The sequence below is a fragment of the Asterias rubens genome, chromosome 3, assembly GCF_902459465.1.
Source record: "Asterias rubens chromosome 3, eAstRub1.3, whole genome shotgun sequence".
NCBI classification, from domain to species: Eukaryota; Metazoa; Echinodermata; class Asteroidea; order Forcipulatida; family Asteriidae; genus Asterias; species Asterias rubens.
The window spans coordinates 1,029,015-1,054,473 of record NC_047064.1 but is presented as its reverse complement, the minus strand read 5'-3'; the positions used below and the strand labels follow the sequence as shown (position 1 = coordinate 1,054,473).

Genomic DNA, 25,459 nt, shown 5'->3' with positions numbered 1-25,459 from the left:
ACATAGCCTAAGCGCGTCTCTCACTGCCTCTCCAAAACCGAACCCTATCTCACACACCTTGGTAGATTTACAATGTGTCCCAGATTGTCCACTGCTACCCATTGGGGAGAAGCTAAACATAGGTACACAACTGACTTCCTACGCTGGCTTCCCCACAACAGCTTGTTGTTTCCCTCGAACCCTCTCAGGGCCACTACAAGCTTCTATATTCCTTCACACCAACCGTCTCAAGAGTATTGAGTTACAGTCTTCCCACATCAATCCCTCTACCCTCCCCCCTCCTGGAATGGGCGAATTCTCCAGGGGAATCTATCCAAATCCATGGGTCATAATTCAAACACGCTGGATAGAGGTCACGGTTGACGAAGACCACACCCTTTTTTCTTAGCGGTAACCAAGGGAAACCAGGGGCTTGCAATCCGCAGGCGTTACGGATGCAGCCAAGTTTGGAGTAAAAACAGCTAGAGTTTAAACTTACTTTGGATTAGACAGAACAGACTTGGTTTCATGCGGTTGTGATTGCTTACAAGAAACCAAATCAGATGACAAACTTTCAAAATAACTGGATGATAAATTTTTAAGTAGCAGTCTACAAGAATGTATATCCAGCATCTTCGGATGAGACTTATCTTTGAAGTGGCTAGAAGCAAGGGGCTTGCGTGGGTTTGTATCTCATGGGCTGGGGTGGGGGTGGGATGGGTGTGGTCGTGGGTTTGTAGCCTGAACAGTTATTTTCCAGCAGGCCTAATTAGAAAGCACCGACTACGTTAATCTGACAACAGTGGAAAAGGTAAAAGTAAAATAACAATCTTACTGTGGTTTGATGTTCTCTGTGAAGAAGACTGGTGCTCTCTCCGTGGGTACAACATCCTTGGCCATCAGTTGATACTTCTGGGCATCCAATAGATCTCTCTGCTGCGCCATGTCACACTGTAAGCAAATAGGGGACCAGACAAACAGAGAACCAGTTAGGAGGACTACGTTTCTCATCTTAAGAAGGTTGGATTTAAGATTGGTATCTTAGTGGGATACTTAAATGCAGATAGGCACTAAGCAAAAATGTTATACTAAGCAACAAATAGCCATGATGGCATCAGGCCTTATACATCACCGTTGAATTCCCAATTGCGTTACTGTGCAGTGCGCATTTTAGGCGAGGCACCTAAAGTCTAACATTTTAGTCCTCAAATTTTAGTCCCCAAAATGGCACACAATTGTAGATAGCAGCTGTGCCTATATTTAAATTTGATAAATATAAACGTAGATATACAGCCCTTTGTTCGAGTTTGAGTGTTGATGTTTTGTTCACTATTACGGACTACAGATATCCTTTAACTATTACTGATCGTTTATTTGTTATCGTTAAAGGATTCTAATCACAATAAGCGGAAGGAATTCTCGACGCAACAATACCAAAATAAATGGGTTTGTTATTCACAAAAGACAGTGTCTGTATGAAACAGCACAATTCCAATTAAGGAACACTGAGCCGGGACTATAGGGGTTAGGGGAGTAGGGGTTGGGGGACCGGGGTCTGTGAACAACAAAGCCTTGGCTACAGCCAAGACAGGATGGGAAGAAGGTTGTGAGAGTCTAGAAGACTTTACTCTTAATCCTGTAGAGTCTTAAGGAATAATACAACAGTGTTCATTGATGTAATATCTTCCTTCCTCTTAAGAATCTCATTTCAACATTGTAGTCAGGTGCTTCTTAAAAGGCTGGTCAAATGTCCGTAACTGGAAACACATTTTTAGTCGCGTTGAAAAACCAATACAAAATAACTCACTCAAGTTGAGAAAACAACAAAGAGATTTGTTAAAGATTTACCTTTCACAAATTCTGTCACTGACCTTCTTTTCAAAAGTAAACATTGGTATATTAAAAACCACTTTTTATTTCAAACTTTCAGTTTGTGAATTCATAAAGTAGGTGAAGTTAAGTTGCGTTTCAATATTAAGACTGAGTTGGAAAGTTTGATCGGTTTTCTGCCATTGATAAGTCGTCATAGGAAGGTTAAACTCTGCATGGGAATGAACACAATTCTAGGAACAGAAATGTAAAAGTAGTGCCATATTTGTCAGGAGTCATCTATTGCTCTCAGCCTTCTGTTACTGGAAAAAAGTACCTCGTGCAACTGAAAGAAGGGCGTAGAACCATACGCCCTTCACCCTGGCACACACAAAAATGTTCCATCAAGAAAGTTTCAAAAGATAAATAACTTTGTAAAATTTAACAATACACTTCTCAAATGAATGTGAGGGAGGGGGATTGGCTAGGGTATGGGGTAGGTATGGGGTAGAGGTAAGGGGCCCAACATTTCTATTTGTATCCTAACTACTAACTCCTTTCTTCATTCGTTTACAAGCCTGAGGCTCGCTTACTAAGTTTAGAGTCCTAAAAGTAACACAAGGGATTCATGGTCGGTCGAAGTGAGTCAAAATGCTTGAGGGTCTCACAGTATGACAAACAAAACACGCAATATAGTTTGGTTTCTTCCTGCAGTTTCTTCAGATACTTCAGGGAGGAGTATGTGGCTAATTGATAGTAGCTTTGAGGGTAGATATAAATATTAGGGATATACCTGTAAACATGGCTACTTCCATGCCCTCCATGTGGTAAATAATATGAGCATAGTTTCCTGTTACCAGATGAAATACATTATTATACACTACATGGAAGGAGGAGAATTCCCCCCCCCCCCCACCCACGATTTGCAAGCTTGCCTCGGCTCATCTTTCAGAGTTGTGTCCGCAGCTTGAGAACATGTTAATCCCAATACGCATGTTTAATTCATGTTCATTAGCGACATACAAGGTATGTTTCACTTTAAGCAGGAGAGAGTGGAGTTGAAAATAGAAGAAAGCAACTGCAGATGGGTCCAGGTGAGACAGATGAGATGCTTCCTTGTCAGTGAGTAATTCCAGTCAAAAAAACCTCTGACGTTGCCAACGAGGATAAACAGAAAGTAGAAGCCATGTTTGCCGCACATTGTCAAGAAATGATTGTAGCCACATTGAGGGACAATATTACAAAGGTCCAAACATAGCTGGTCATTGACATTTGTTCACTTCCCGCACCTTGTGACAAATAAGACCTCATTTTAAATAGGGTCATGTTCACAAACTATAAATGTTTTACAAGAATCTACAACTAAATTAAGTGCTTTTTAAAAACTAATTCACCCTTTTTTACAGGTTAAGATTTCTCAACATAAAAAGAGAGTAATTAAATTAAGTAATGAACCACAAGGGAATGTGACTTGGTGAATTTCAAATAATTTTGGGCTGAGCAAAACAAAATTGACTCAAACTGGATTTGAACCTGTGACGTCCGGCCAGCACATTTCCCTGGAGGCACGTTAATCCTGAGGTTGCAGGTTCAAACCACGCTCTAGTAATTTCTTTTCGTTCAACCCAAAATTAATAAAAGCATTGGTAACTGTTGTCAACAATTGTTAGTGACTGTTTTAAAAAATAAGCTTAATTTCTCCAATTGAAAGTTGTTAACAATGATTGTTTCTCTAAAGGGGGGGGGGGGGGCAACAGACAGATGTGTGAAAATTCATCCCAGGTGTTTGAAGAAGTGGAACTTGAGGCATGAGATTGCCCCCTTCCTGCCGTCGTATTACTCGTCTGTTCCTAGTGACCGTTTCCAGGCTTATCTCCTGCCTTCAAGACATCACTCTCTGGCACTCGCTAGCAGCATCAGGTTTTTGTCCCAATTCCCACAAGTTTATTCCTTCCCCCTGGACATTGTTAGCGCCGGCCCTCATACTCAAATTTCAAAACAGACGTTTCAATACAAAAAAATAGGGTCAGACAACAATTATCGGTCAGACAGTTTGACATTATGATTTCTGAGTAGCCTGTCTTAATTTCTCTCAATTGTTTTGATTGTTGGAGGATAAGAGTTTTATTTGAAGAGGTTTGGGAATGCATCTGTCACTTTGAATAAAATGTGTGCAAGGAAAACTAGTGCTGGCATTTTCCATTTTATTTATTGTAATTGATTAAAATCTACAATAAGGTATCTGGAGAGAAGTGATAGGAACAAATCGGATATCTCGTGGGATACACATGGCCAGCTTGCTACTGGCAACAATATGTTGCTTAAGGTAACTGAGAATAGAGTAGAGAGGGGTTGATGTTTGCGGCTATACTGCTCAACCATTCTGGGCTAACCCGGTCAGAAAAGAATGGTGTTTGTAAGGAATAGCAGTGTAAGGGTCATACAACCAGGGAAAAATTTCATAGAGCTGCTTAAAGACACTGGATACTATTGGTAGTTGACAAAGACCAGTCTTCTCACTTGGTGTATATGCATAAAATAACAAACCTGTGAAAAATTGAGCTCAATTGGTCGTTGAAGTTGCAAGATAACTACGAAAGAAAAAACACCCTTGTCACACGAAGTGTATGTGCTTTCAGATGCTAGATTTTGAAACCTCAAATTCTAAAACTGAGGTCTCGAAATCAAATTCGTGGAAAAATACTTCTTCTCGAAAACTACTTCACTTCAGAGGGAGCCGTTTCTCACAATGTTTTATACTGTCAACCTCTCCCCCATTCCTCGTTACCAAGTAAGGTTTTATGCTAATAATTATTTTGAGTAATTACCAATAGTGCCCACTACCTTTAAGCAGCAAATATTGCTTTAGATATTTTTTGCTAAGCAAAAATGGGCAGGATTTTAGCCACAAATGGTAGAAGTGGAATTGTATTTTGGCTGGTAATCTTTTTTTGGTCAGCCTAATTTTATTGTGCTTAGCTCCTGTTTGTGCTTAAGCAGCAGCCCTAAAAATTGGACTCTCAGTAGAGATGCTTAAGGGGTGGAATAAGGAGAAACCTCCAACTTATTTGTCACTTTCAATTTCATTGAGAGATCAAATGTAACTTGCTATTTCCCAAGAAAACATTTCAAGCTCATTTCAACATAATGTCTGCTAAATTGATAAATGAAGTTTAAAACTTTCCATGACAACCAAAACGGCAGCAGTAAATCTCCCATAACGAGCAAGGCCTTCCATCATTTGATATTTACATCCAAGATGCCGTTAAAATAATATCCTTGGATTAGTACAGAATTCAATATAAAAAAAAACAAGGAGATTAGATTTACAGCTGAATTAGAAAAATAAAATAAAATTACTGGGACTACTGAAAAGCAATCAATTAAATTTATGGGTGTCTCACAAGGCACGGTGGGAGGTGAGTATTTGTGACTTTGCAAGGTTTCTTGTACTTTGATCAAGACGTGAAAATTACTGCTTTCCTTTATAAGTCTTGTCCGCGGGTTAAAGTCTTAATGTTGAGAATAAACAGACAAATTTTCAACCTTGGGGCTGCAAATATTCCGAGTCAATAAATCAAAATATAACCTGAAGAATTTAAGTAAAACTTTGAATGAATTCATTTTGTAGGAACATTCGGATGAAGTTTGAAAGTTTCACAAATTCAGGGACATTTTCCGAATTTGTTCAGTGTTTTCTTTCAAGTATTGGCTGACAATTTATTTGGCTTTATTTTAAGTAAGATTTGTATGGTATAAAAAAATATAATTATTTGATTCTTCTCAAGAAAAGAGGAGATATCTTAAATATGGGTCTTCTCTGAACCACCACTTCTCACCCAAAACAGATTTGAATGAACTTAATTAATAACACATTGTCAAAATCAAAGTCCCACATGGTATGTATGAGATTTGAGTGATCCACAAAATGTTTTCCGTTTAAAGACATGTTTTTCAATAAAAGTTGCATGTTTTTCAATGTTGGCTTGTGGCGGATGTATCAAGCCTGCATCTTGGAAGCTAATTACTCTGATTTATTGGATGTCCATCTATAGGATGTCGTGAGAGAAATCATTACACCAACAACTGCTAGGCGCATTATCTTAAAGCTGCGTAAAGAAAAAAATAGCTAAGCACACTTCAAAATTATGCTTACAAGAAAAAAAGTTACCGGCCAAAATACCCCTTCACATGTTTGTTTAAACATGTCTAATTGAACTTTTACAAAGATATGCTTACCAAAAAACAATGGAAACATATGCTTAACAGAATAAAGATAACCAGCCAAAATACAATTTTAACTGATAATTTCATTTTGCTTGGGACTAAAATTGTTAAGCACTATTTTCTAAGTTAGCAGCTTTGGGAAACTCGTCTCTGGTCTTGATCTAAATCCCATCTTCATGTACCTTATGGTTCAATCACTTTGCCTGTTTTCAGATTTGTGCTTCTCAGAATACCTTAACAGTCTGGGTTATTACTTGAGAAATTACCATAATAAGACGCTTTCCCTCTGACTGCTGGTTTCATGCCAGAACTATCTCCTCTCCTTAAGATCACTCTGACTGACAAATCAGTACCAGATCAAGCCCTCCCACAGGAAAATACCCCACTTTCCGTTAAGGTACCATAATATTTTGTGCCAATAAATGCAACAATCTTGATCTAATGCTCTTCTAAACTCATGCTACAGCAGTGAAAGGACGGAGCAAAAATTCAGATTGGGACTACAAAGTTGTAGATCTTGAAAACTCACTAAAAAACTGGCAATGTCCTGAGATTTAAACCCAGTAGAAAAATCTTGATTGATGCCTATGGGAGGTGCTTTAACCTGTCAATGTTTTAGCCTGAGTTCATCTTTCAGAATTCTCATAGATTTTACAATTTTCTCAAGGAAATATCTCTTGTCAAATAAAAGTACTGCCTTTTCAAAGATGAAATTCCAGACCTAATTGAGACACCTTTGAGAAGTCTTCAGTTTTGTAAGATGTTTTAAGAAAATCTTACTTATTATCGTGAACTGTTGACAAAATTCTAAACTTACTTCATCATAGAGGAAATGTTGGCATGTCAAGTTAGAAAAACATCCTTCAGTACATCATAACATCAGTTTCTTTTAAACATTAATACGCGCGACCCATAAAGTCTTTCTCAAGTAAAAACAATTTTAGACTACAAACAGTGTGTCTTCCCTTTTCAAGGAGCAAAAAACGGCCAACCTCTATCAGCTTAGAGGTTTGTCACTTTATGTGAAGGTTTCACTCAAAAATGTGCTAAGCATGATCTGCAATTAGGAATAGGCCCCTGGTTTGGAAGTGAATAACCTCTAAAGTAAAAGTAGCTAAAGATAAATAAACAAGGTCATCATAAACTAAGACTCATCATAAATGTCACACAAAACCGTAAAACCAAAACAAGTCCAAGTCATTCCTGTTGCCACTGGAAGGAAAAAGAATAAATTTCTCAGGTTATGCGTCTGTGTTTTTGACAGCGTGATGTCAGACAAGGTCTGACCAATCACATCACACGTTTCTTGTAACCCTGATGTTATTACTTCTTGCAATGTTTGCGTTTCTGCGCTGTCTTACATACAGTTCTTTCATCTGTGACATGATTCATTGGTATTGAAAGACCTTGCAAGTAACAACTGTACATTGACCCCTTCAGCTTTCAGGGTTTGTTGTCTTAAGAAATTTGAAGCCTACATCATGAACCTGTTCCTCAACCTGTCCCTCAAAATTGTTCCTCAAAATTAACAAATTACCAATTCCGTTTCGAAATAATATGACTTGGCTGTTGTCTTCTTGTTCACATTTAATAAAAGTACATTGTCTTTGTTCATCGTTATCTAAAATTCCTGAGCAAGGTTTAGGATTTAAGGCATTATGGGACAAGGAGTTATTAAATATATTTTGAAAATACTGTTTTTGTGATGATGAAAACCTAGATTTTGTAAATTACCAAACCCAAACAGAACCAAGTTATATAATCAGGGGTGAGAGTCATCACTAACGGAAAAAAAAGTCTAAAACTTGGATACAAATTCAAAGGTCTGTTGAAATGATGCCGTTTGTACCGTTTGGTAACCCCTGGGGTTATAGATTCCAAGGGGCTTTTGGAAACAGTATCCAAAGCACTAGAGAAGTAGACCAATGAGCAGGATTTCTTTATTTGTGGGAAAAAATATTGTCTGATTTTCTTCACCAGGCCGACATAAAAAGTCTGAATTCTGACAAAAGTCTGAACAATCTCATCCCTGTATAATAAACCTAATTCTTACATAGCTCTTTACAATGACCATGTCAATGCGCTTTACATACATCACCTCCAGAGTCTAATTTAACAAGACAAGCTACCATTTTGAACATTATTGCCCCTAACAAGCCCCCGAGGCATCTCTCTATAACAATATTAGTCCAGACGTCCTCCAATATCCTCTAGCAACATACTGTGAAGTTACTAGTTGCCAACTCAGTCACTTTATTTGTTATACAATGATTCAACGATATTGAAAGATCTTAAATTGAGCTCCACATAGATCCACTGATCCTTTTAGTTTTTATTATTCTAGACGCCCACCTCGCTGACAAGCTTGTTTCTCTAAAGTGTTTACGCTAGAATGTTGAATTGTAGACTTTGCATGGTTAATTAAATTCATATGTCAAACAACATCTTTGAATATTTTTAAGAGAGACTTGAAGTCCCATCTGTTTCCCTAGTTTTTCTCTTCACTTTTTCCGAACTCTTGTGTCACCCTCATGGTAAGGATCTACTTAGGTGTTATACGATTGCTTTTATAGCAAGTTCTCAGTTTTTCTTTAACAACTAGGTCTGGTGATCCTGGTCTCTGGGCCCAAATTTATACAGCTGCTTACACAGAAAATGATGCTTAACAGTTTATCTACTTTTTGTGCTTAAGCAGCTCTGAGCAATTTGTGTGGAAAACCCACGACTACCAAACTTCATAAGAAGTGTGTTGTCTAGCGAGGAAAAAAGGAGGGAAACTTAAACGTCTGCTTTGATTTTAAATACATGAACGTACAAAAGTGATTAGAGGTCAAACTAAATTGTTCTCTTAAATGTTAGGGAAACAGGCGGCATTCAGGAAGTGGGTGGAGTAACAATACAATAAAAGTCTACATCAAAGTTATTTATTTTCCCTTGGATTGACTTACTCATAGTATGATTCACAAATGCATGTTCTGTTTTGGAGTTTTCGACTAGCACTGTAGGTCTGATACTTTACCGAGGCAACAAAGGTGATTGCCTCCATGCCCCCTGGTCCATGCCCCGGTGCCCATAAAATGCTCCAGTAGAAATTTTTTCAAAGAGTGCCAATGCTTTGGTGCCCTATAGCCCTTTCAAAAAACGAAGCACACAGGACTGGAACTGTTGAGTAGAGTTATGGTAATACACTGGGGTAAATCTGTCTTCTTTATGTGGTTCGTCTTCAGGAAAGGAGGAGGGGAGTGTCAGAATGACCCCCCTGAGGCGTTGAGGATCACTGGCAACCATTAGGAATAGGATCCTAATCTTGGAAGGTAAACTCTTCGCCTGACACATTGAAAGATGCCATGGGGGAGACTCGGGATTCGTAGAGTGTGGGTTTAACTGATGATAATCAGGAGTCATGATAGAACTGAGTCATTTTTGGTTTTCTGGCTCAAACCGCCAGCACTGTTCTGACCTACTTCTTATATTAGGGTAACTTAGTTATTATCTGTGATGGCTGGGACTATTATAACCCACAATACGAGGGCATGATGCTTGTGCTAATAACGTCATTCCTCTTTTTGTATATAAAAATTATACTAACAAGATTCAGCTGAAGCTAGTGACACTGAAAATTGCTGTCAATAAACAGCAGAACTTTAGGGTAATATTTAACTGGATTAAGGAAATTTGAGTCGCAATTATTTTCTTTCTTCATCCCCATATTAGTTCCCTTGTGGTTTATTACTAAATATCCGTAAACATTTGGACTAGAGATTATTGTTTTGATTATTAAGTAACAAAAGACATATTTGTGTTGGATCTTTCCATCAATGCAAATCGGCAAACTCCAACAATATAAGCGCTACCTGGCCCGTAGAGAAAGGACCATCTCTCCCTTACATTGGTTTAACGTCTATGATTAAGAATAATATTGCACTATGCAATAAATTATGCTTCAGTAACAAGATGACAATACTTATTCAAGCCATTGTAAAATCAGCGGTTAACTTGGTAGGATTTGAACCCACAACCTCGTTGGTTGCAAGTCCTGCAGTCTAACCATTTGATCACAGTGATTTGTTTACTGGCTCTATTGCTGTCACAAAAGGAGAGACAACAAATATTTCTCACTGAATTGCATAAATACAAGTCGCAAGTCCGACTATGGATGACTGTAGTTATCTAAGGTTATGACAGAAACTATCTACAGTTCTAGTGACTGAACTAGTCAAGCCCGGTACATACTTCCTGCAAATGCAAATGCAAAGCTTATTTTTACGTCACATGGCTGTTTTGCGCAGCGAATGTTCCACAGCAGTTAAACACAGTAATTGCGAATGTATGATGCATTCGCAGGAAGTATAGAGCAGGCTTTAGTCAACTAAGGTTCTGACAGAAAACTCTCTACAGTTCTTGTGACTGGGCTAGTCACAGTCAGACATCGACGACAGTCATCTGGTTATGACAGAACCTATCTACAGTTGTAGTGACTAAACTAGAAGTCAGACTATCGATGACAGTCATCAGGTTATGACAGAACCTAAACTCACCTTGAAGTCTGGGTTGGAGTTGACCTGATTAGTCCAAGCAGAACGTGCATTTAACTGATACTTGAAGGATCCTCGGAAGGAGACCTCGATGTCTGCTAGGGTGAAAGAACAGACAGCAGATGACCGGACCACGCCTCCTGGAGTCGCAAATACACCAAAGATTGTCTGCGTTGACTCCTCATAGAATGTGGACTCTGTTTAAGGGATTAGAAGGATTTAGAATTAGAATGGAGGGCTGGAAAGCCTAAGAATGTGAATGTTGCAAGATATCATGAAGTTTTATTATTAAAGCACTGTATACTCATTACATTCCCGGATTCTGTGAAAAAGTATCCATCAACTTATTAACCTTAAATCAGAAATAAAGCTGGGATTTCTTTCAAATCTTTCCATGAACAACTTTACTTTTATGCAACCCCCCTCCCCCCCCCCCCAAAAAAAAAAAGAAGAAAAATAAATGAGAAAATGAACAATGGAATTTAGTGTGTTTTCTGCAGCAATGTCTAAATTCAAAGCTGTGTAACCTCAGCGTCCAAGCAACACACACAAAATAAATCAAAGAATACATTTACTTATGCTGATGTGTTAAATTTTGGGTTATTGAAGCCATATATGTTCATAAAACTTTTCAATTTTGTGTTTATTAAGGCTATTTCTGTTCATAAAAAATAAAAAAAGATAAAAATTGTCAAAGTGCGTCACACACATTTTATGAGCAATAGATATTGTCCAACTTGAAAAGAGGCAGCACAGAATCAACAAATGCTTTCTTTACAATGGAGTTATTGATCTGAGGTGTGCAGTAAACCCAAAAGGGTATCCTATCACCATGACAAGTAATAAAACTACAAGTTTCATTCCATTCTGCACCGGATATGTTCCGCTTTCCTGGTTATACAGGGAACTATTTATCTACATGCGCCTATCTACGCTGATTGCATGGACTGGTTTTATGATCTTTCTCTTTTTTTTTCATCCAGGACTGTTTGAAATATTTACATCTGTTTAGCAGGTGCAGTATGGCAAAGTACGGGTGACCTCTGTGTGAACTTAATACCTAAATGTCAAATGATGTGACACGAGGGGTTCTGGCTACTCGGTGTTGGGAATCACATTAATGTTCCATCTGGCCTTGGGAGGGGGGGGGGTCGGTGGATGTGGTTGGTGCGATTACTTGATCAGTGTGGAGGGGAGGCGGGTGGGAAGAGCCCCACTGTAGAATGTTTAATTGACCTAGAATAGATAAACCACATGGACTTATCACATCTGATAAAATGAAACATATTAGAGATTGGTTGAAGGTGAGTCGAGTTGTCATGTCAACAAAGACTTTCTGCGTTAGTGAGTACTTTCAATGGGTTGAAAGAGCCTAAGTCTAAGTCCTAACCATAACTTGAATGTGGGTGACAATGAATGATGAGGACTAGAAAGGACCTGTTCCGGAGCAGATTATGATTGGTTACCGGATGAATGAGGTAAGCAATTTGTTCAGCAGTATTTTAAGCTTCAGCAGCTCTATGAAATTTGGGCTTGTTGATTTTAAGACATCTAAAGAATATTTCTGCTTTTGGTTTTGCATTCAAGCAGCATAAAACATGTCAGTTAATTTTGGTTTATTAACTGAACATTAAGAGATGAAGCTTTGAATAAACTTACGTAATTCGTTGAATTCGAACGGATAGTCCCCTGGTATTGAACATGTAATACGAGCCTTCATGAAGGTTGTCCAGTTGTCTTCTAACATATACCGCCCTCCTGTGTCATTCTGTCAGGTGAGGAAAATAAAACAAAGCAAAATAATTATTTTGCCAAGTTAGATCAAAGGGCTGGTTAAAAGGAGGCTTCCCCCCTCGAAAAACGAAACCACAAAATTTGTAAAAAGAAAAGTAAAAATGAGGAAAATGTTTAAAGACTACACAAGCTGAAGGGTACTTGAGTATAAGAAGACTCCACCCAAAAAAAGGTTTTTTAAGAGGAAGGGAAAACTAAAATATTTTTAAAATGAATTTTTCTTTTGACTACTTATTTGATTTTGGTCTTTAGCATCATCCGTTTGAATGAATGACAGTCACATTTAAGTCAAACGTTGCCATGAAATTTATGGCCCTGACATTCACTGTGAGCTCCCACCTCTGCTAGTTGCTTCTAGGCATCACTTGGCCCAAAATAAAAAGTGCATAAAGTCTGGGAAAGAGTTCTCAGGCTTTTGTTTCCAGCAATTCAGCAGCAAAAATATACCACACGCCTACGAATGGCAAGAATCAATCGCTCACATACATGCTCCCTTTCCCCTTAGACTTTCGGTGTAACAGCTGTTAATTTTTTTCGCCTAAGAATTTTGAATACAAAAATATCAAAAGAATAGTTCCCTTCGTTCGCCTGAAACTTTGGGAACAACATCTGTTTAAAATTTAAAAAGATTTACTTCGTACATTGAAGAGAAAAAAAAGACAATTCTTGATTTTGTGGGCGAGACATTCCAAACATGCTGTTACTTTGTCTGTCTGGCTAGATGATTCATACGGTGCCAGTTGATAAGATGCAAAGTGAGATTTTTATCCCATGTATTAACCTTTCTCTCTCAGCCATCTTAGACCCATGAATACATACGGTAGACTCCTCCATCATGACTTGATGACACGTCAGTGAGGAGGTGTGATAACGACGCTTATCAAACCCAAGCAATGTTAGGTTGAGAAGTTCATGAAGGAAGAGGGAACTGAACATTGCTTAGATTGATCTTCTAAAGGGTAGAGGGAGCCGTAATGTCTAAATCTCAGATTGGCTTGAATAGTTTGAATAGCTTTAGCACATTGTAACCAGTTTAAATGATGTCACTGAGAATTTGTGAAACCAACTATTTGCCTATATCCACATTTACATTAAATAAAATTAAAACAACAAGGAATGATAAAGTTAATCTCACTCAACTGATAAATGCAGCAGGATCAAATATTTATAAAAAAATAATTTAAAACATTTCGTTAAGATAACTAAATGTACTTTTTATAAAACTATATGAGGTGGTGCAAATTAGTTGATTTGACAAACCCTACTCAAATTTCTTGTTAAACGATCTGTTGATCGTTGAATGCCACAAAATAGAAAAAAGTATAGAACATTGATATAAAAGTGGTATTGAACTGTTCAATGCAATGTTCTGATCAGGGGGAGATATTTCCTTTGTTTTAAGCCAACTTACTTTGCATACGCGTGCAACCCTTGAATAGATCACCTACAGAAAAATGGGAAAAAGAAAGAAAAATTAGATTATTATTAAGTAGGACTAAGAGTTACAAAAATCACAAAGCATACTTGCCATTTGTTAATTAGTTAATTATGAGGGTTAACTTTCATAAATATTGCATTAAAATTTTCTTACACTAATTAAACCAATATTTTTAAAATATATCTGCTTCTAATTGAAATCAATGAAGGATTTTGTTGTTGCTGTTTATAATGTTATGTTTTTAGACATCTAAAATAAACTTCTTAAGACTTTTTTTGATTCCTTAAGACCACATGCAACATTCAACTCAAATCCACAAATGTTCTGCTTGAATGCCTATCAACTCCAACCCATTCTTGTCCCTCTTCCAAACAAGGACAACACCTTTCACGCTCTGCTGCATCCTGTCTTCAAGAATCAGGACAGCTTGTGATGAGGTACCGGCGATACGAGAGAAAAAGAGAAAAAGTAACGCCCAGTTGCGTGTGAGTCAGACACTGAGGAGAGTGGGGAGGGAAGCCTGGGAACATGATAAGCTTCCTTAAGGTGACCAGATTGAAGGGTGCTGTCAGGGGTGTGTGACAGAGCCTTACAGAAGGAGAAGGGGGGGGGCAAGGTTGGGGTTTGGTTACTGGGTATCACTGGTACATATATCTAATTATCATCTTATGTCCTATTTATAGCATTAGAACTTAAAATTTCTCCTGAACTCGAGCAGAGGATACTGTTTAAAACTTTAAGACCCACACCAGCTCTTCTCAAAGCCAACACTCCTCCAAAAGATGTATACATGATTGTAACCCAAGTTTTCTATTTATAGTAAACTCTTATCTTAGCTCAGGAGTTCTTGATATTTTTCTTGCAGCAGTACTAGTGGCATGTCTTGTATTTACAAACGAAACAAATCGAATTTCTATGAATTTAGTAAAATTCCTATCTTTATTAAATTTACAGAGCCTGCATGCCACAAATAAATGCATTGAATAAGATCTGCTTTCAGGACCTTCCCATTTTCACTGACAATAAAAAAAAAGGCTTAGACCACATTCAAACCTTTCTTCTAGAATGTTCCTTTCGATAAATAAGTGAGTCGTGGGAACCTTGGCCACTAGCCATCAAGTGATTACCCTCACCCTAAACCACTAATCCCACAAGAAGAAACCCACTGTCACATCGAAGCATCGTTTTAATTTGTTTCCCTCTTTACCTTGTAACCTAACAATCCCCTTACCCTAAAACACACCCCTACCAGGCACTTCCATAACCAGAAGAACAATGCTAGTGTTTGAGATCACCCAGGTTTCTGTAACTACGGGTCATCAGAAGAAGGCTTAGAGTCAAAGACGCTCCCCTTGGGTCGTCTTTGTGGGTGTGGTTCAATAAGATGGAGACGAATAGCCATTTAAGAATTCATCTGAAATCATAGAAACTAGGGACTAATCAGATTAAGTGAAAATGGAGAACAAGGGATTTTAAGAGGTTGAACTATGACAGTTTTCATGTGTGAGTAGCACCGTTTGCCCTCCAAGTCAACTTGGATTGGGTGTGTAACGTTGAACTAAACACCATTACAAAGTCAATAAATAAAAGCAATTCCTGAATGTCATTTGGAACTAGGTCATTTTCGATCCAATTTCACATTTTTGTGTTTGGTTCCAGAGGGACGCCATGTCTAGTAAAAGAAATCCCATCACATCAGGTCAGTCAATCAAGTCAGTCTCTTGGGTCTGGGCTAAAAACCTGAAAAATCTCTTTTATTGTAACTTTATCCCTAACTCACAAATTGGGTGACATTTTCCTGAAGTCTGTCGGGAAAACTTGTCAAGGATTTTGACTTTTTAGTTCATTGGATACCCAGGGTGATTCTTGTTTACGAGTTTAAGGTTTTCATAACTTGTTTACCTTCAATTATCATTAAGGGTTTCCACAAAACACATCTCCACTTTGATTATAATATTGAGTTAGGTTATTGTGTTTTCATCCTGCACTTCTGTGATTTTCAAGTAAGATTTTACATTCCTGTAACATCCAAGTTATTGAAATCACTTCTGGTTTGTTTGTTTGTTTGTTTGTTTGTTTGTTTGTTTGTTTGTTTGTTTGTTTGTTTGTTTGATTGTTTGTTTGTTTGATTGTTTGTTTGTTTGTTTGTTTGTTTGTGCACTTCCATTCTCTGTCTGTCCTGCATATTTGCTTTAAGTTCCATTAGTCCAGTTCCAAACTTTTAAAAGGCATTTTAGACTTGGTCTTTTGAATATGCCTCAATATTTGCAATATTATACTACTTGTATACATTTTGCAGAAAGAAAATAAATGTTGAAATGAATCCATGAATCAATCTGTATGGCAGAGGGGTTGATGTGCCTAAAATGTAAATATCAATTTATACTTAAATCTTTATATGTAAGGACCAAGTTATGTGGTAAGCCGAGCCAAGCAAACTAAGCATAGGAGTGAAAACCAAGAATGAATATAGATTGAGATATGAAAACCGAGTAGAGAGTAAAGAATCCAGGAAGGAACGCGAGTTGAGTTGACCAATGGCTAGGACAATCAAGTATCAAATAAGCATTAACCTTTCTTACCTTCTAATGGGATATAGACTTCTTGACACCCCTTAATGCTAACAACCTCATTGCAGTCATCAATGAATGCAATAAAACAACACACACTAAATAAACCATTCCTTAACTGGATACAAGGCAAGAACTTGAGCCAAGTTCTCGTTGAAATCTATCCTTCCGCTAACCCTAATAACGCCAGTTGACACATTTTCAAACAAGCCCAAAGGAGTACGAAGCTGGAACACACACCCACGTGCTCAGCTAAAAACAAACCGGGTCTCTGTCGTGAAAAAGTTATTCTTTCAAACATTGTTTTGACACCTGTTCCAGGGAAACCAGAAGGGGATTATATTCTTTCTAGCGACACCCATAAGATCAGAAATGTTTTTAATGAATTAACTCCGTTGAGACTCTTGAGTATCCTACCTGACGCCGCTTTCCAACACTTTTCTTTTGAAAACCAAAGTCACAAATGTTTTAATATGGCTATTGAGTCAACCAATTTAAAGACACATGTCTTAGTTTGTGTCTTCTTGTATTGTTTGTTGTTTCCTGTCAATGGTGTGTTCAGTGGTATAATGGCAGCCTGACAATGTAAGCGGAAGGGGCAACTCATTTCAATTTTTTAACTTTGTACTCAACAAAATCACAACAAATATTAATATATAAATTTTCTTTGAACCCTTACACCAATGTGTATTATGCATTGTATACTCAGTACTTTCCATAATCACCCCGGTAGGATTCGAACTCAAGACCTTTCCATTGCTAGAGCAGATGTCTTACCACCATTGAGCTACCCCGATGGAGAGGCAGTTCGAATCCTTAGCAGCGCATATGTCAACATGTTTTAATTGAGACCGAGTGCACCTTTAAGTATCTCTAAATTCTTTAGGGTCTTCCACTTTAAGTGCCCATAGAGATGAAAGCTTCCCTTATGGAATATTCCCCAATCCATCTGAAAACAAGACAACCATCTGTTAACCCTAAGCCTGGGCTTCCACTTTCCATCCATCATATATCTCAGCTCTTCGGTCTGGCTTGTTGGCCACTTCTTTTGTTGATGAAGCAAATTTTAAACGTTTAGTCGTAGGTATTGTTTTAAATGCTGACAGCTGTGGTGTATCCTTTCCACTCAAGAGTAACGAATAGAAACTAAGAAGTAACTATTTCAAGCTTTTCTTCAGAGGATAAAGAAGGGTTTGTTTTGCATTTTTTTATCGATGTGTGTTGTCCACTATCATTTTCACTAAGGGGCTAAGCGCAGCAATTTAAGAAGGGAGCATTTCCAGTCAATCTTGTGGATACAAGTACAACCATGTTTGCATGACTTTCTGGAAAAAAAGACATACCATGTGACTCACTCTGAACTAATCACAATGCAGAATCTTTGTAATTGGTTTTATAATAATTGATATTAAAATTAGAATGTAACAATCATCTTGTGAAGTGTCTTTACTTGATAATCTATCTTGAAGATAATTATTACCGAACCCTCTGCCAAAACTTAGGTTTGTTTTTGTTGGCGCATATTTGCATTACACCACCAGTTTTTATAGGACTGTTTTTCTTTCAGAAAAGTGGTAAACAATTTGGGCTGTAAAATGCATCATGGTGTGCTATTGCTTTGTTAGTTATTTTCGGTAGTGTTTCATTTGTCAGTTTAATTTAAAAACTCCAGGTTTGAAATTTACAACCATCCTGGTTGACTTGGTACTGAAACGCAACGCCCTCATAAAACGCAGCAGGAACAGTCACCTTAGAAATGTTATTTGCTAGATTTATTGGGTTGTAACTCCATAAAAACATATTCACTATTCCACTGATTCTCTTGGTCGATGAACTGTGAGAGGTGCTAAGTAAATAATTGGTTATTAAACTAAAAATATCAGACTCAGCCCATTACAAGTCAACATTTTGAGGTCTTCTTATGTAAAGGGGTCAAGATAAAACTTTGAGAATGATACAGACTGAATCTTGAAGACATATTTCTCTGAATGGTAAATGTAATAGCACCATGTGTTTTTGCTGAACATAGCAAGGCTCCCCTGTGTTACTTGAGAGTCAACACATCCCTTACCCCCATGGTTGTACTTTCCAGTAGATTTCTACTGACCTTGCGAATGAACAATTGCAGGGACAATTTTAAAAAGAACCCATTTCATCGTTTGACTGAGCAAGAATACAATTTAGCAGGTTATCAGAGCAAAAAAAACACCACACCCGCATTTCAGTGAGTAGGCTGTTTCTACTCAGCTCCAGTGCTCATAGAGGCTTAAGTAGGGCGATCAAATAGTTCCGCCATTTCAAATCTAATTTACGGAAATGTCTGCTACATGCACCTGTGGCTGTTGGCACACATTGAAAACCAAACTTGAGGTGGGTTTAAGAACAAAGACGTATTCCAGACAATTATGTCAGGGAAACTAGGAAATGGGAGGGAATAGTACTCTGGGTGGGGTGGGGTGGGGTGGGGGAAGGGAGAGGCCAACCCTGAAAATGGTAATTGCATCCTTAACCCCTACCCACTGATAAACACCTCCATTACTGTGTTATTAGATGGTGTTTGTGTCCATCGCCCCCACACCAGTCTCGACTGCTATCATGGACAACATTACACTCAACCTGACACACCTGACTTCCTGAGCACACCTGTTTCTTATGGCCCACTATGCCTCATCAGTACTAGACTACACCAGACTACACCAGACTGCACCAGACCCCGTTGTGCTACAATTACTAAGCAGACTCTACACAAGTTGACTTGTCACAGTCTGGGTGATACTGTTTGTAACAGGACAGCGCTGAAAATGTGGTTTTGGTCTCTTCCCTTTCAGTATAATGATGTGTCAAGAACCAGAAGGAAATATTGTATTTAACAAAGATCAATCGTTTGCAAACTTTCAGGCAATTGCACCTTTTAGTGCAAAAATACTGGGAAATGTTTAAGCTGTCATGCTCAGGCCTACACTTTTTAGACTGATTAAGCTGTTTAAAAGTTATTACTGTTTCTGTTTATGATCCAGGTTGACAGTTCAGTGACTGATAGAAAGAGGCATATTTACAACAATTAGGTAAATGAAAAGAAACGTGCAAACAATTTAAAGTTTAAATCAAAAAGGAATGAACCATTTCACAGCTTACACGGTAGAATCTGTGATTGTGAATAAGTTCTGGACAAAAGATGGATGGAACTTCTTCCTACAGGACAAATTTGAGCTGAAAAGGTCCAGTCAAATGATGACTAATCCTAGATATTTTCGGGAGGGGGGGGGGGGGGGGGGGTGGGTTACACTGGTCTGAAGTGAAGGACCGCTGAGGGCCTGCTATAAGCTAAGATGCCCCGTCTTAAAGATGCACCAGGATGTGAGATGCTTTCTTGAATTAGGTTCAAAACGGTTCGTCTCTCTATTGCACGCCTCTCTTAATCCTGCGACGGCAAAATTCCTTGGCTGTTAAGTCTTTTAATTCAGCTGATGCTCTAAACAATAATTGTACTGGTCAGTTCGTGTGGAGGTCTTAAACTACAGACGACAGTGAAGAAATAATGACCTTCCGAGCTCAGGGAATTAGTTTTATTTCATTTACTATTTGTACTTTTGTTTGTGTATAAATGAGAGCTTAATCTTTAAAAGGTTAGAGCCCTTTTTTCTTGTTTTAAAAACTACATATTTTGGTGAAATCTGTGCAGCTGGTTTGCATCTTCAATGTTTGACAGTTGCCTTTTGCACAAGTTGTTGACTTCTTTTAAGCTATGGCAACAAGCCAATAACATAGTTTCTAATATGTTCAAACAGCCAATGACAATGTCACTTGGAAGCCAACCAATCAATAAGCTTGTCTCATAGATGGCAAGGAGCCAATAGTAAGGCTTATTGACCGAGAGTTGACACCTGGGCGGATGGCCACAGAATGATTCACTGCATAGTTACTATTCATATTTAACAGAAAAACTTGCAGGTAACATTTGCTTCCATCTTCCATCTAAACAATAAGCCATTTTGAGATATTGTGGACACATTATTATAACGAGGTTTTGGTAAATCTGTCTGTATACACCCAAAAAACACAGTGGCCACCATGCCTCATAAAGGCTAATTTTTCACTCTCCTTTCTGTCATTAGAAAACTCCTGGAAAAATATATCTTGAGTGTTGTTAACTTCCTGTGAAATGAACCGATAAAATGAGCTTAAATTGTTTATACAAATCAACTATCTGGTACACTGAAACCAATGAACCCCCAAAGTGCTTTACACTGTAGGTCTGACGATATCCACGAAGAAGATGATTAAGAGAAGTTTAGTTATAGATTTGGGAAGAAAAACTCCAAATAGGGGAAAACCCATCGACGGATAGGGACTGAAACACAATCTATGCAAGGTCGATCAGGGTGGAAGCCGGGTCCACAAAGGTGAAACAAAGGGAAAGAAACCACTAAGCCAACCCCGATGCCTGGTTGAATGTCAACTCCAACTCCAACACAATGGTGAACACTTGGTCAGGAACAGACAAAGATGCAAATATACATCACTGTAAAAGAGCCCAAGCAACATATTAACATATTATAGTAAAGAGACATACGTACAGCTACATTTGGAAGTGATTGTGTGTGGGGGGGGGGGGTAGAGACCACATTTTCAGCCCCTGGACCACCAGCGGATGGTGATGATGACTTCATTTCAGCATTTTGTCTGAATGATTAAATATCTTAAAGGTAACATTCGCTCTAATGAGACACACTAGTCTTGTTCCCCTGTTCCAGAACCATAATGGTTAATGACTGTTATTCTATCAAAATGGGGTCTGACTATTTTAACAGCCTCGGTTTAGTGACACTAGTTTTATTCAGCAAGATGGCCGCACCATCTGACATAATACAGCATTAATAGCTGTCCTACAAACCCAAACACTAAATCTATACTTATGTCCAATCAGGGTTGAAGATTCAAGTATATATAGGATAAAGGGTGCAGCTGTCATCCTATTGGCCAGTGCTTGACCAATGAGAATACTTTGAAGCATCACACTTGATCTTCTCTTCAGCTGAATTTCATAAAGCAGAAAATATTGCTTGATGCGTTTCTGCTAAGCAGAAATGAGCAGGATTCCACTCACAAATTATAAATGTGACAAGATCGTTTGGCTGGTAGCCTTATACTGGTAAGCATAATGTTGTCGTGCTTTTTTTAGCTGCTTTTTGTGCTTAAAGCCATTGGACACTTTCGGTACAGAAAGAAATTAAAAGTTCACAGATTTACAAATAATTTACAGGGTTTACAGAAGGTAAATGTGAAAGACTTCTCTTGAAATATTACTCCATGAAATGCTTTACTTTTTGAGAAAACATTAAAACAATATCAATTCTCGACATCTAGAATTACGGATTTATTTTAAACACATGTCATGACACGGCGAACATGCTGAAACAATGGTGGGTTTTCCCGTTATTTTCTCCCGACTCCGATGACCGATTGAGCCTAAATTTTCACAGGTTCATTGTTTTGTATATAAGTTGTGATACATGAAGTGTGGGCCTTGGACAATACTGTTTACCAAAAGTGTCCAATGGCTTTAAGCAGTTCTATGAAATTGTGTCCAGCTTGGGATGCATTTATTGAAGCAGTTGTCTGAATCCCAGGCAGTGTCGATAAAAGGTGCCCCTTTAATCCGAGTTGTTTAAATCTCATCTGCAGAGTTGCCACTTTAACAGCAAGGTAACATCTGTTGTGGAACTACCCGGTACTCATCCGGCTGGTGACAGAGAGTGTCTGTCAGTATGTAGTGTATGTTCAGAGCGAGTTTGTTTTAGTTTTACTTACTTCAATTAAAGAGCTAGTATATCAATGGGGTGATTGGTGGTTACATCAAAGGTTTATCATGGAGTTATTTTAAGCAAGTCAAGTAACCTTTTTTTGTTTTGTCATTTTTAGTTTAGTGGAGAAAATGTGAAAACTTTGACTGTTGGAATGTAAGCCACCAGGGGCCATAACTTGATTTTTTGAGCATTTTCAAAATAAAATAGATTAAACCATCAAAATCAGATTATATTCAAACATATTAAAACAAATAAATTGGCATCTTATCAAGAATTTTGTCTCAAAATCTGAGTTGGTCTTGTCTAGACTCGACCTTCATGAAAGATGGTTCACTGATTGACGATGATGAAGTGATTTTTGAAATTGGGTTACACATTCCCTGACATCTTCTCATTAGTTTGTTCTAAACGGTCGCAAGGGGGGCGGGGGGGTATAGGGCACTTCTATTGGAACATCTTAAAGTTTGTGGGAAACACTGAAATTGGCACCAAGGCCAAGACTATGGCAGCAGAGGGCAAGGCTTGTAAGGCCTGGTATTTGTAGCTGAGGAATTTATCCATTGACTTATTTTATGAACAGTATCTTTATATCGGTTACACTCCAGCAACTTTCTTCCTATTCTCTCTTCTCAGACCCATGCAAAATATTACTCAACATCAGGAAAAAAATTCAGGCCCGGTATTATTGTTTGTCTTTTGGGGATACTTTCAACAAAATTTTTTTTTAATGAAGTAGCTTCTGGTTTTCTGCCCAATACGTAGTTTGCCAATGTGGTGTAAACAAGACACTCAAAGCTGGTTACAATAAGCCAACTCAATGTGTACTGTTGTGGTTGTTTGTGTCCATAGAGAATTATACTTCAACATCAGGAACAAATAGTTTCTTTCTGGGCCTGGGGTGAAGGTGATGAGGGGGTGTAGGAACATACAGGGGGAGAGAGATTGAAGGTGACAAAAGACATGAAAATAAGGTTTTTCCTAAAAAACACATAATATTACCTTGACTAACTTGCCCGAAGGATAACAAATTCCCAAAGACAATCAATATGAAACATGAGGTTCCTCAAGGAAATTGTGACAAACATCAGTGTTGTTTCCAGAGGAAAACACTAAAGTGCAACAGGACATACCCTCAAATATTTTAGAAGTATCAAAAAGCGGGAAGAAACCCAAACTGTGGTTATATTGTTGGCCTAACTCTGATGAATCTATGTTATCAAAAGTAGTACCATTATTTGTCCTAAACAACTTTATACTGTTTCAGCAAAAAAAAGAAGTGTTTTCTGGAATTTTTTTTAGATTTTTGGGAAATTGTTGATTTATGGGAAATTGTTGATTTCTGGAAGATTAAATTTTTTTCCATGGAACCTGCTCTACAAAAACCCTCCCTGAAAAAAACAATATTTTTTCTCTCAGATACTGTCTCTTTAATGCAATTTTGTTGACAATTAAAAGCACTAGTAGCCACTGATTGAAGACAAATGCTCGGTCGACCCACATGGATTTCTAGTTTTCACACATCAACATAAACAAGCCAACACCAAATCTCTAGCTACAGGTTTTCCTTTGGCGTCCCAAACTTCAGCAAAATCCTTCAAGCATGCTGAACATTTTCAAATCAACAGCCCCGGGAGAAGGATGCTTCATATTGCCATCATAAAAAGCGCCCCCCCCCCCCCTCTCTCTCTCTCTCTCTCTCTCTCTCTCTCTCTCTCTCTCTCCCACTCCTTACAGAAAACATCTCAATGCTAGTGTTTCTTTTGATACCAATTCCCTTCCTCTTTAGACCCAAGAGGGGCAATATCAATCAATGATGCCCTCGGCTTGAACCGCTCCGCCCGCCAGATAATATTTACCCGTCCAGAAAACAGCGTCTCAACCGAGGTAAAAAAGGTCTTAGCTCAAGACACACGTAATAATGTACCTTCAATCCTTTTCCTGCGACACCTTAGGGTCTGGAATTCTCATGAGAGAGAAAGTTGGAAATTGGCTGACATAATACTTCTCTTATGCTCTACTGGAAGCAGGTGTAAACCCCCAAGGATGCTCGGAGCACCCAACAGGTGTCTGAGCCCCCTCCAACCCGCCCCGCCCTCCAATCCTTATGCCATCTCCTTATCTCAACATCCCTTCGGACACGACATTAACATTAAGATATTTAGCTCTCAAATAACTTGACTGCTTCAAATTATATAAAGGTACATTACCTCAAACATGTTAACTAATAACAACCAACTTCTTAAAGAATTCTTCTTGCCTGGTAGATGTTTCCCTCCATCCTACAATCTAGTCTGTTTTAAGAGGAATATCAATTCCTACCTTCAGCTATCCTGAATTAATTTTCCTGTTTGACAGTTTTTCTTTTCAAAGCCCCTTACAAAGAGTGGCTTTTAGCCTTGTCTTGGGCGAACTTGCATGAAATTGTTTTTCTTTAAAAGTTATCAATTAATAATCACAACTCATGGCTATAACCTACTACCACCATCCAACAATGACAAATAAACTAACCATATCTATTTAAAGTGACAGACAAAAGAAACAAGACTGAGAAACTACGTTTCTTCTGGGAAATAACACTTGGAAGTGTCTGAGGAAACCTAATTTCTGGAAAGCTTGAATTGATTTTAGGATAAGTTTTGGGACTGTGAGAGTGTTGTTGCAGCAAATGTCAGGATCTTGGAGCGACTATTTTCAAGTTGCATGTAATATATGCTTCCTTGCAAAACACAAATCCACCTAATAAATAACTAGAGTTCAAATTGATAAAAGAGTAACTCAAAGAAAAATGGTTGGCAACATATATCATCCTCAAACAGCGGAAAGTATACATCTTATTTGAGTATGACTTGGTACTAGTATGTTTCTACTGCAAAAATATTTGTTTTTTTCTAAAAACACATTTAAGTTGTATACATTTTGGGGAGCTATGGTTACCAAAAGAGGTTTTACAAATAATACATTCAGAGTGACAACTTTGAAATAGAAACACAAAACTGCAATATTTACAATAACTCAACTGTTCTGAACAAGCTCCTAACTTAAACATAACTTGTAATAAAAACTTGTAATCTGTCTTTTGTCAGCATGAATAATTTCAGACACACATAACTGACTTAGATGAATTGGATAATTACTCCACTCAAACACAATGTTAAGTCTGATTATGAGGCGTACTTACTGACTCTTCGTTAATTAACAACTTCGGTTCAGCCTAACCTGGGAACCTTTCCGATAAGTAGCTTCTTAATTATTGCCTGATGTGAAAGACCGTAGGGCAAACCAAACACCAACAAATTGTTT

At 38.1% G+C, this 25,459-nt stretch overlaps 1 protein-coding gene across 3 annotated transcripts in view; it reads right to left on the bottom strand.

Moving 5' to 3' along the window:
- LOC117287728 (semaphorin-5B-like) overlaps nt 1-25,459 on the bottom strand; it is a 92,678-nt gene that overhangs the window by 34,813 nt on the left and 32,406 nt on the right. For all 3 annotated transcript variants that reach the window (XM_033768231.1, XM_033768232.1, XM_033768233.1), the window contains exons 7-10: nt 13,756-13,788; nt 12,210-12,318; nt 10,554-10,747; nt 815-930 (exon numbers count right to left, since the gene is read on the bottom strand). In XM_033768231.1, the coding sequence (XP_033624122.1) occupies nt 815-930; nt 10,554-10,747; nt 12,210-12,318; nt 13,756-13,788 (452 nt within the window). The remainder of the gene's footprint in view (nt 1-814; nt 931-10,553; nt 10,748-12,209; nt 12,319-13,755; nt 13,789-25,459) is intronic.